Source organism: Ovis aries, chromosome 12 (assembly GCF_016772045.2).
Source record: "Ovis aries strain OAR_USU_Benz2616 breed Rambouillet chromosome 12, ARS-UI_Ramb_v3.0, whole genome shotgun sequence".
Classification (NCBI taxonomy): Eukaryota; Metazoa; Chordata; class Mammalia; order Artiodactyla; family Bovidae; genus Ovis; species Ovis aries.
Window position 1 is genome coordinate 67,873,206 of NC_056065.1, and position 12,428 is coordinate 67,885,633.

Below are 12,428 nucleotides of genomic sequence, written 5' to 3' on the forward strand. Positions count from 1 at the left end.
CAAAGAAGTCCAATACAAAAATATAATTGAATTCTAATCCCGTTTGGAGTAGCACTTGCAAACTTGAGAAAGGCATCAGACAGCGGGTGTCTAAGAGAAGTACGTCTCTGTTTTCTTTGGAGATTTATAGCCTAATAGAAAGATGAGAAGGTTCAAGTTTGAGCAATGCTGCTTGATTTTTCCTGGCAAAAATATGAAAATTAAGTGCGAATCCTATCTGTAGAGACATCTAATAGCAAGAGGGAAGGCTCTAAAAAGTAAACAACTGATGTTTCCCAGATGGGGCCATTGCTTTAACTTAGTGGCTAATTTTACTTGTCACAAGGTACCCAGAAGGAAAGACTATTTTTATGTATTCTACTTAACTATAGCAGTTATTTTCCAAGATCCTTTAAAAAACTCACAATTTATTTTTTCCCAAAGACTCTCATGAAGGGCACACATTTCCTAGGCAGCTTTTGCCACATCTTTCCCCTTGTCCACCATTTCAATCCAAAAATGCTCCCCAGGCACGCAGATATAGGATGTAAAGACTATAGGACCAGGAATAGGGTTCTACAGTTTCACAAAGACCAAAATAGGTACAAAGACGTAAGTTAAGGAGACAGAGATAAGTCAACGAAAGTAGTGTCCATCCTGCTTCTCTAATTTTCTCAGCATTTGTCACTTCGAACACATTAAATTCCTTTGCAAGTTGTTCGCAAAGCATATTTCTACCATTTTTCACTATTCCTCTGTACAAATGAAATTAAAATAATGGGCTTAAAGAGGGGTATAATAAAATAAAACCTTAGTAGTAATAACAATGTTTCTTAGACTATATCTAATGCCATGCAAATATTCTGTTCCCCTGTTCTCCTCCAACACTGTGACCATGACTGTATTCAGGGTTCCCACTGATATACAAGATGTTTTCAGACAGCTGAGGGAGGCTAACACAATCCAGCCAGTTTCAGAGTGCTGGTCTCCTAAGGGAAATTTAAAACTCACTTTCTTCATCTACTACAAAACCATAAAGTAAAAATATTTGGTCGTCTTTTTTTTAAGCTGGTTTATACTGTGGTCACAAATACAACACTATTTTAGGATTCCACCCACATTTTTATTTATAACTTTTTTTTTTTTAGAGCATCTCAGATTATGAGGTTCACGCTGGACTGACACTTATTTAAAATAACATGTGCGCCATATTGTATCATTGAACTCTGCTAAGATAAAAGAACTTAAAAGTTCTCATTAAACAAACAAATAAATAAATGAGATGTGCACGCTTAGCTGCTTAGCTGTGACGGACTCTTTGTAATCCTTAGCACTATGGCCCACCAGGCTCCTCTATCCATGGGATTCTCCAGGCAAGAATAATGGAGTGGCTTGCTATTTCCTTTTCCAAAGGATCTTCATGACCCAGGGACTGAACCTGCATCTCCTGTGTCTCCTGCATTCAGGCAGATTTTTTACCTGCTGACCCACTGGGGAAGCCTAGAGTGAGGTGAGGAATGTATTAATCAATTGGATTGTTTCACAATGTATAATATATGTGTATGAAAACACCACGATGTGCACTTTAAATATCTTATGATTTTATCGGTCAATTGTACCTCAATAAAGCTGAAAAATAAATACATTAATAAATAAACAACTATGTATTACCATAAAACATCAAAAATTTAATAGGATATAATAACATGTGCAATACAAGGCTGTTGGCTTGAAAATGGAAGACTTGTCACCTAATACCTATATATTCCACAGGTACTATAAGACCTCTGGTTAATTATATTATACATAATTTAATTATAATTAAATAGAATTGCCAATTATAATTAAATATAATTACTAATTATATTTACAGAATAGTACAATAGCCCAGGCTTCCCAGGTTGCACTAGTGGTAAAGAATCTGCCTGCCAAAACAGGAGATGCAAGAGACACGGGTTTGATCCCTGGGTTGGGAAGATGCCCTGGAGGAGGGCATGGCAGCCCACTCTAGTATTCTTGCCTGGAGAATCCCGTGGACAGAGGAGCCTGGTGGGCTACAGTCTATTGGGTCTCAAAGAGCTGGACACAACTGAAGTGACAGGACACGCGCACAATAGCCTCAGATTAACACAGCACAAGTATAACATTTTTTTAATTGGGGTACAGCTGCTTTACAATGTTGTGTTAATTTATGCTATACAGTGAAGTGAACCAGCTTATACATACACACATACACCATATCCTCTTCCTCTTGGACCTCCCTCCTAGCCTCTCCCCATCCCATCCTATTCCACTCATCTAGGCCAACAGGCAGCACAAAGCTGAGCTCCCTGCGCTATATAGCAGCTTCCCATTAGCTATCTGCTTTGCACATGGCACTGTACACATGTCAGTTCCAATCTCCCAATTCATCCCACACCACCCTCTGTGTCCACACACCCATCCCCTATGTCTGCATCTCTTTTCTTGCCTTGCAGATCGGTTCATCTATCTGTACCATTTTTCTATATTCCACATACATGCATTAACATACGATATTTGTTTTGCTTGTTCTGACTTACTTCACTCTGCCTGACATCCCTACATCTCACTTTCTGCTACATTAAAGCTCTTTCCATTTCTAACTATATCTATGACACTAATGAAAGGTAGAAAAATGGTCATTTTAGGACAAAAGCTTGTTGTCCAATATTAGCTACAAATGTCTGAGATTCTTCTCTCTGCATTTTGCTAATTAGGAAACAAACAGATCTCTACCCTTTCCCATCCAGCACAGAGATGTGAATGTACTGTTTTGGACCAAAAGCAAATCTTTGCTTGTAGAAGCATCCCCGTCTTCAAAGATATTATACATTCCCCAGAAAGAAGGGCTTTGCCAAGTTAAACTGTAATTAACAAATAATAAAAACAGATGCCTTCTCTGAAATTTTTATAAAGCTACACAACATATTTTCTTTTTGGATAATATTTAAGTAAGAGGTTTGAGTCAAAAAAGAAGAGTAAACAACTCAAAAGTATAAAACCCTCCTAAAATTAAATTAGGCTACTTAGTTTATTCTGGGAAGTTTACTAGCACATTCCTACTATAATGGTTATCAGCATGTTTTTCTAACACTTCAAACTTATTTTTTTAAAGAAAAATTTAGATTTTTTAGGAGCTGGTCAAAATGATGCATGACAGAGAATTACTACATTACTTTTACCACTATTACTACAATTTATTTAATACTGGAGTTAGGACAATAATGTGTGTGTGTGCTCAGTCATGTCTGACTCTGCGACTCCATAGACCATAGCCCACCAGGCTCCTCTGTCCATGGGATTCTCCAGGCAAGAATACTGGAGTGGGTTGCCATTTCCTCCTCCAGGGGATCTTCCCAACCCAGGGATCGAACCTGCATCTCCCAAGTCTCCTACACTGGCAGGTGGATTCTTCACCGCTGAGCACTGGGGCAGCCCCTGAACAGTAACAATAATGACATAATATAATAGGAAAAGAGAGATGAAATGATATAAGATCTAAGAGATAAAACAATAAAGCAAACAGCAACAGAAATAACATATATAGACAAAGGAAACGTCTTAAAATCATGAATTTTAAAATATGGATAAATTGCTAAAAAGATTAAAAACACTGATATTAGAACTGAAAATTAGAGGAGATAAATATCTTAGAGAAAAGGTTTTAAGTAGCTCAGCACATCTTCTAAAAGTTTGAGATGTTTCTAAAACTAAAATATGAGAGTGACATTACCAAGATGGTGACTAGCTTGTTCCTGGCTTCACTCCCCCCTCACAAGAAGAAAAACTAACAACTATTCAAGGACAAGACACCACTGAGAGAATCCTAGGACATGGGATTGGGGCTGAAGCACCCTGGGACTCCAGACACCAAGGCAGACTGCATTAGAAGAATGGATGTTAGCAGAACCAACTGTGGTGATCACTTCATTGCATGATCTATGTAAATCAAACCATCCTGCTGTTACCCCTTGAACATACCCAGCGATGTATGTCAATTATTTCTCAAGAAAGCTGGGAGGAAAAACTAAGATATTGAAAGGCCTAGTAAAAAGAGCAAAGATAATTTAAACTTGAATTCTTGTACCACTAAAAAAACAAATAAGAGGCAGATAAGTGGTTTCTGAAATTAGGAAAAGGAGTACATCAAGGCTGTATATCGTCAGGCTGCTTATTTAACTTCTATGCAGAGTACATCATGAGAAACGCTGAGCTGGAAGAAGCACAAGCTGGAATCAAACTGCTGGCAGAAATATCAATAACCTCAGATATGCAGATGACACCACCCTTATGGCAGAAAGTGAAGAGGAACTAAAAGCTTCTTGATGAAAGTGAAAGAGCAGAGTGAAAAAGTTGGCTTAAAGCTCAACATTCAGAAAACGAAGATCATGGCATCTGGTCCCATCACTTCATGGGAAATAGATGGGAAACAGTGGAAACAGTATCAGACTTTATTTTTTTGGGCTCCAAAATCACTGCAGATGGTGACTGCAGCCATGAAATTAAAAGACGCTTACTCCTTGGAAGGAAAGTTATGACCAACCTAGATAGCATATTCAAAAGCAGAGACATTACTTTGCCAACCAAGGTCCATCTAGTCAAGGCTATGGTTTTTCCAGTGGTCATATATGGAGAAGACTCTTGAGAGTCCCATGGACCACAAGAAGATCCAACCAGTCCATTTTAAAGGAGATCAGTCCTGGGTGTTCTTTGGAAGGAATGATGCTAAAGCTAAAACTCCAGTACTTTGGCCACCTCATGCGAAGAGTTGACTCATTGGAAAAGACTCTGATGCTGGGAGGGATTGGGGGCAGGAGGAAAAAGGGACAACAGAGGATGAGATGGCTGGATGACATCACAAACTCAATGTCGTGAGTTTGAGTGAACTCCGGAGTTGGTGATGGACAGGGAGGCCTGGCATGCTGCGATTCATAGGGTCGCAAAGAGTCGGACACAACTGAGCGACTGAACTGAACTGAAGTGCTTTCTGAAATTAGAGTGGTCGGAGAAGGCAATGGCAACCCACTCCAGTACTCTTGCCTGGAAAATCCCATGGATGGAGGAGCCTGGTAGGCTGCAGTCCATGGGGTCGCTAAGAGTCGGACACGACTGAGCGACTTCCCTTTCAATTTTCACTTTCTTGCATTGGAGAAGGAAATGGCAACCCACTCCAGTGTTCTTGCCTGGAGAATCCCAGGGATGGGGGAGCCTGATGGGCTGCCGTCTATGGGGTCGCACAGAGTCTGACATGCCTGAAGGGACTTAGCAGCATAACACTCTGAACAGACAGCAATTTAAATTTCTTTTATAGAATGAAAAATAAATATTCAACTGTACCCTTTTGCTGACCTTCACTGTCATGGAATGATCTCTTTTTTTTTAATTTTTTTGGCTCCATCACTGTTACAGATGAAACTGTGTTTTTCAAAAATATGTGTTGAAGTCCCAAACCTGGCACTTTGAAACATGAGCTTATTTGGAAATAAGGCCCTTGGCAGATACAATCAGTTATGACGAATTCATACTGGAGTAGAGTGGGCTTTTAATCCAATGTGACTGGTGTCTTTATAAGAAGAGGGAAATTTGGTCACAGCACGGGGACACAGGGAGAACACGATATGATGACGAAAGCAGAGATGAAGTGACGCAGCTACCACCTGAGGACCAGCAGGGACTGATGCTCTCGGCCTCCAGAAGCTGGGGAGAAGGAAGGGAGGATTCTACCAGTCCCAGAGGGACTCTGCCCCTGCTGGCACTCTGATTTTGAACTTCTATAAGAGAATGAATTTCTTTTGTTTAAAGGTACCCAGTTTGTGGTACTTTCCTATGACAGCCCTGGGAAATAGAGGCAGTCACTGTGTTGTCTACAAACCCAAGAGAAAAAGTTTAACTAAAGGAGAAGGGTTAGGAGAGCAATGTTTCTTCAGAAACTTACCTGCGACATAGTCGCCAAAGCCAATGGTGGTTAAGGTGATAACCACAAAATAAATGGCGTCCAGGGCACTCCAGCCTTCTATGTGCTTGAATATGATCGCAGGCAAAGCGACGAAGAGTACACAGCCAAACAGAATAAAGATGATTGTTGAGATGATTCGTATCTTGGTTTGACTAACATTCCACTTCTAGGGATGAGAGAGTGAGAGAGAGAGGGGGGGAGAGACAGATACTGAGAGAGAGAAATTGACTGAGATCGATTATTGAGGTACCTGCAAAGTTAACCTATATATACTGTTTAAATTATTTTTTATTGGAGTATAGTTGCTTTACAATGTTATGTTAGTTTCTACTGTAGAATAATGTGAATCAGCTATATATATATATATATATATATACACACACACACATGCACACATGCACACGCACACACGCACACACACACACACACACACACACATATCGCTTCTTTTTTGGATTTCCTTCACATTTAGGACATCACAGAGCTCTGAGGAGAGTTCCCAGAGCGATACGGTAGGTTCTTATTATATATTTATTTTATGCATATAACCTATACACACTGTTATCAGCAAATTAGCAAATGAGAATGGTATTTTATTCTTTTATAATTAATTTTCAATTGTCTTTACTTAAACATATTAGGTATAATATGAATAACAGTAAACAACCAATGCTAATAATGATGCTACTTTACTTTCATATAGCTTTGCAACAGGTAAAATACTTTCTAAGGTACATAATATTTGCTCAGAGAACAAAACTTCAGATTTACATCATTCTTTCTTTACCTGAACTACTTTTTAAATATTTCTATTCCACAAGCAAACAACTGATTTTGGGCCAAACACAACCTAAAAATTCATGAAAACTGAGAAAACTGAAGCATAAATTAAATATCCACTGTTGATAACTGATAAAATCATTAACTTCATGGAGACTTTTCCCTTCTCCCACCACATTTCCCCATCATTGTTCAACTGATTACAGCGGAATACTAGCAGACTTAAAGTCCACAGCTGATTTCCATGTGAACTAGACAAACCATCTCACTGTTCTGCGACCTCAAGCTGTACAACTAAATATACAAGACATGACATGTAGACAACGAGAAGTCTTCAACACCTCTAAGCTAGAGCTGCCCTCAGAGGACCCACACTGCTTCACCTCTGAATTTAATATGAAGCATGTGCATGCATGCTAGGTCGCTTCAGTCGTGTCTGACTCTTTGCAATCCTATGGACTGTAGCCCGCCAGGCTGCTCTGTCCCTGGCATTCTCCAGGCAAGAATACTAGAGTGGGTTGCATGCCCTCCTGCAGGGGATCTTCCCAAACCAGGGATCAAACCCACATCCCCTATGGCACCTACATTGCAGGAATATTTTTTATGCCGCTGAGCCACCAGGGAAGCCCCAATATGAAATATATCTAATGTTAAAACTGGAATTATAATTTCAATTGAAAACCTAACACTCAGTGATCTTATTTCACCAATAGTTAAATACTCAAACTTTTTATGAAAAGATAAAATATTATCAAATAATAAATAAAACATAATAGTAGTGACAGAAATAACAAATCATCTATAATCTGACTCTCTAACACAATTATTTTCTTCATTCATAATTTTCAAGAATAAAAGCTTGTCATCATGGTATTATTACTATTTTTCACTTAAAATTCTAAGAGCATTTTCATTTTATTTTTTCTACTGAATATCATATGCCCATGCACATCTTCATTATATTATTTTTGGTCCTACTAAATTACATACCTTAGTTAAATTTCTATCAGCAACATTATTAAAATAAGTTATAAGATCCCCTTTATCATGTTTGCTATATATTATTCAATCATTCAGCAAAGGGCTAAGGTTTACTAGCTATGTTAAGCTTTCACTTAGAATATTTCTAAATCTCAGAGTAATGCCTCATCATCAGTACTATTATTCATATAAATGGCAAAATGGAGATTTAAGGGTAAAATAACTAGCTTAAGTGAGTATAGCCAGGATACAATCCATCTGGAATTTGAGCCCAGGACTGTCAGATTTCTACTTTTCTGTATATTTCACTTTTTCTCATTCATTAATGTATTCATTCAGAGAAGTATAAAAACAACTATACAGTGAGTTATTTTCAAAAAGAAGCTCATGTAAATTGTTATAGAAAACCCAATAGCTTACATCTAACTATATCTGAGGTGAACAGAAAACTTATAATATTTTTGAAAAATGAGACAATTAACATATGCAGTTAAATGGCTATCATACTCACAATAAATGTATCTTCCACTTTTGCAATTCCTTTTCCAAATATGGTCCCTAGTTGATCTCCAACTCCAGCCAACAGAAAGCCAAAGAGGGGAATTCCCAGTAAGGCATAGATGATACAGAATATCTTCCCCCCTTCTGTGCGTGGTGAAATGTTTCCAAATCCTAAAAATACAAAGAAGAAGAAGAATTCAGTTGTTTAGAAATGAGTAATAGTTTAAAACATATGACTTCAAACTTGATTCAAAAATTTCCAAATATTATAAAATATCAATCCTAGATTTCAACCAATTAAGAATTTCTTTATACCACATAATCTTTTAATGTAAAATCTTCTTATAAACAAGCACTCTAACAATCTCCAAAGTATAGCTAATGTTCCAATTAAACTAGATGATGAAAACTGAGGGAGTAACACACACGATAAAGTCAATGTTTTCATTCAATTTACTTCCACCTCTCTATGCTGCCAATGCTGTTGACTACAAAGCTTTTGCTGCCATTTATTAAGTGTGTATTGCCTTAAGAGTATTCAAATACGCTTAAATTATTACACATTTAATAACAACTTAAAAAATCTTTTTCATTCAAGTATCTACCAAAAAGCATTAAATGAAAACTTAAAATTAACAACCCTGTGAATTATAAATTGGCACTTGCCATCTACATTTACAAGGATTAAATCATGTGCAGCTGTTACTGCTGATTTTCAAAATCCCCTGCAAGGAGTTCAGAGTAGAGAGCAGAAATGAGGTGCTCTGTGCTCTGGGGAAATCTGGCAGAACAGGTCTGCATATAGTCAGACATTTCCAGGAGCCAATTTTATGAGCCAAATTTTTGTATCTTTTCATGTCTAGAAAAGCACTAAAATCCTTAAATCTTTCATGGTGATGACTACTCCTTGTGACTAGCAGAAACCTTTTGCAAAAAAAATAAATAATGTGCTTAATTACATATACTCCCCCTTCACCAAAATCACATATATACTGACCTTCCCCCCTGCCTCTTTGGAGCAGCTTCTCAGAGCTATATGAAAGGCTGTCTCTCAGGCTATCATCCTTATTTTGCCCCCAAATAAAACTTAACTTGCAACTCTTATGTTGTCCATTTTTTTTAGTCGACAAATCTTTTTTTATTTTTTAAGCCTTCAGTTCAAAAGCTGCCTTACTACTTCTCAGACCCACTGACTGCTTGGAGAATATGATGTAAGCTGTCTACGCATTTAACTCATTTACCTTCCTACACATTTACCTTGCATCTGCTCTTGTCTACTAATGCTTTGGAATGCTGAGCATCAGGGCAATATATACAAAGATGCATCCAGGGCATGTGTGAAAAAGTCCCAGAAGTCTTGTATCAAGGTAATTTGAAGACGGAAAGGCCATCACAAAAGTTAGGTAGAATGTTTAACCTGGACTGTTTGGAAGAGTAGCATTTCTTAACACCATCCAAGATGGAACTCAACCATCTCAACCCTGTCTTCTATTCTAGCATCAATAAGCAGCATATCAATAACAAGAGAGACTGCAGGGTGGACTGTTTTGACCTGGATCCTCTGATTATTCCAGAGTCCTGCTAAGATCCAACACTTTTTCTATTGTCTCTCCAGATGAACAGAGGAGCCTGGGGTACTACAGTCCATGGGGCAGCAAAGAGTCGGACACGACCATGCCACTGAACCATCACCACCACCACCAGAGGAACAACCATGTGACCTGAAGTGGGCCAAGCATCTGAGTTATCCCACATCATCCCATTTTCTCTTTCTGCAGAAGAGGATAAACATCTTCAGAGTTACAACCATGAGAAGTAACCTACCACCAGAAAGGATCAAGGATCAGAAAGAAAAGATACAACGAAAACAAATACTGACTGGGGTATCACTAAAAATAGGCTCTACCATTTAAAAAATAAAAAGCCGAAGTGTCCGAGGGCTCAATTTGATCTGCCCCACACGAGTTAAAAGGACATAAGAAAGAAGACTCCAACTTTCCATCTATCACTGACAGATTCGGCCAGAAGAAACCAGAACATCTTCAGAAAAGGGGACAAAGGATTTCCTCAGAAATCCTGTTTAGGTCACCGCATGAGATGGCCCCCAATCCAAAGAATTCTAGATGGAAAGAAAGCCGATCCACCTTTCACTGATCAAAAGACAGAGACCAGTTCCTGTGGCATCTCTACGCTTCACCCTTATTATCTTCAAAGTTGGCAGTTGGGAGAATGAAGGGAGTAGGGTTGAGGGAGCCTGATATGACTGTTCCTGCTTCATCTTCCAAACATGAACCTTCTCTCGATAACGTTACGCTGATCTCTCCTGCTCAACCTGTGCCTTGGAGGTGGAAGCCCTCACACAGCCACCCAGCATGAATACACAAAGCCGCCAAGCAGTTTTCTGACATTAAGGACATGCCAGCAATGCCCCGGACATTTGCCCGAGTGAGAGGACCACATGGCTGTTCAAGGGATGTTCCTCGTGTTTTCTTCCCTGTCTTCCATAAAAGAAGAGCAGTCTTCACTCCAGGCGTTTACCACATTTTAAGCAATGAGTAGACCCCAGTTAAATGACTTGATACTATTAATGGACTTATGAAAAGTATTTATTGACTCTAAGCAACACAGTGTGCCAAGCTTGTAAAAGATTAATTTTAGTGGTTGTCTGGACTTCCTGACTCTTTCCCTTGGTTAGTCAGCAGCATCTTCCTTGCCTCAGGGTGAAACAGACTGTTTTGGCAAGAAGAAAATGGAAAAGAAACAATATTAAGTTTTGTTGTAATTCCTAAATTAAGGTGTTCACACTCAAAATGCTTCGCCTGAGGAGAGCAGCTGTCAGTTTATAGCATCACATATGCTTGGCAACAAAGTTAAAGGACTGGCAGTCGATCCAGCTTCCGAAGAGCTTAAGGGAACAGACTAGATTGAAGATTGAAGGGGCCTGACTGTGGAAGAGGTTGGGTGGGGCAGAAACCAGGGGACAGGACCTGGGAGGAGGAAAGGGTTCCACGGTATCTTGACCCTATCTTGAGAGATCAGTGGTTCAATTCTCAGGAATGCTATAAGTCAGTTGACTTCACACTGATAGTCTGAAACCAACTATAATAGACATATTTACTCCTCAGAAATTGCCAAACACTACAATTTAGGACTTCGCCCTTTTCAGCTACTTAATATTGACCAATATAGTACAGAATAAGAGCCAAATTTGGGAGACTGTCCATAGTCTGTGCTAGAGATCTGAATGGAAGCCAAACCAACGCCTCTAGGCCAACCGCTGACATTTATAGGAATATATCATCAGAACAGCTATCATCTTGCCTTCACATCACTTTCAGGGAAGGGCCTTCTGCAGAAAGCTGCCATAGGTCCATTGTTAGTGGGATACCTACAGGAGGCCCATATATGCCACCCCCATCTGAACAGCTCCAAGTGAACATGTCACTTTTATGACAGAATTTATTAATACTACAAACAAATAAGACCCTTTTCAAATACTTTGCACACTTGCAATTATATAATTATTTGTAACAACTGATTTAATATCTGTTATCTATATATATTCCTCACTTGACTATCAGTTCCATGAGTGTAGAGATTGATTTATTATAGATATGTATTTATTATTTCATGAGTTTATCATTTATGAGTTCCATGAGTACAGAGATCAATTTATTATTTATATATGTTAATAATAAATAATCATGCAAAATGCCAGACTGTGTGAAGCACAAGCTGGAATGAGGATTGCAGGGTGAAATATCAATAACCTCAGATATGCAGATGACACCACTCTTATGGGAGAAAGTGAAGAGGAACTAAACAATCTCTTGATGAAAGGGAAAGAGGAGAGTGAAAAAGCTGACTTAAAACTCAACATTCAAAAAATGAAGATCATGGCATACAGTCCCATCACTTCATGGCAAATAGATGGAGAAACAATGGAAACCGTGACAGATTTTATTTTGGGGGGCTCCAAAATCACTGCAGATGGTGATTGCAGCCATGAAATTAAAAGACACTTGCTCCTTGGAAGAAAAGCTATGACCAACCTAGACAGCACATTAAAGAGCAGAGACATTACTTTGCTGATACAGGTCCGTATAGTCAAAGCTATGGTTTTTCCAGTAGTCAGGTATGGATGTTGAGAGTTGGATTACAAAGAAAGCTGAGCACCAAAGAATTAATGCTTTGAACTATGGTGTTGGAG

At 38.7% G+C, this 12,428-nt stretch overlaps 1 protein-coding gene across 3 annotated transcripts in view; it reads right to left on the reverse strand.

The window, feature by feature from the left end:
• Window positions 1-12,428, reverse strand: part of KCNK2 (potassium two pore domain channel subfamily K member 2) — a 239,101-nt gene that overhangs the window by 57,247 nt on the left and 169,426 nt on the right. For all 3 annotated transcript variants that reach the window (XM_042229207.2, XM_012187747.5, XM_004013881.6), the window contains exons 4-5: window positions 8,229-8,389; window positions 5,936-6,122 (exon numbers count right to left, since the gene is read on the reverse strand). In XM_042229207.2, the coding sequence (XP_042085141.1) occupies window positions 5,936-6,122; window positions 8,229-8,389 (348 nt within the window). The remainder of the gene's footprint in view (window positions 1-5,935; window positions 6,123-8,228; window positions 8,390-12,428) is intronic.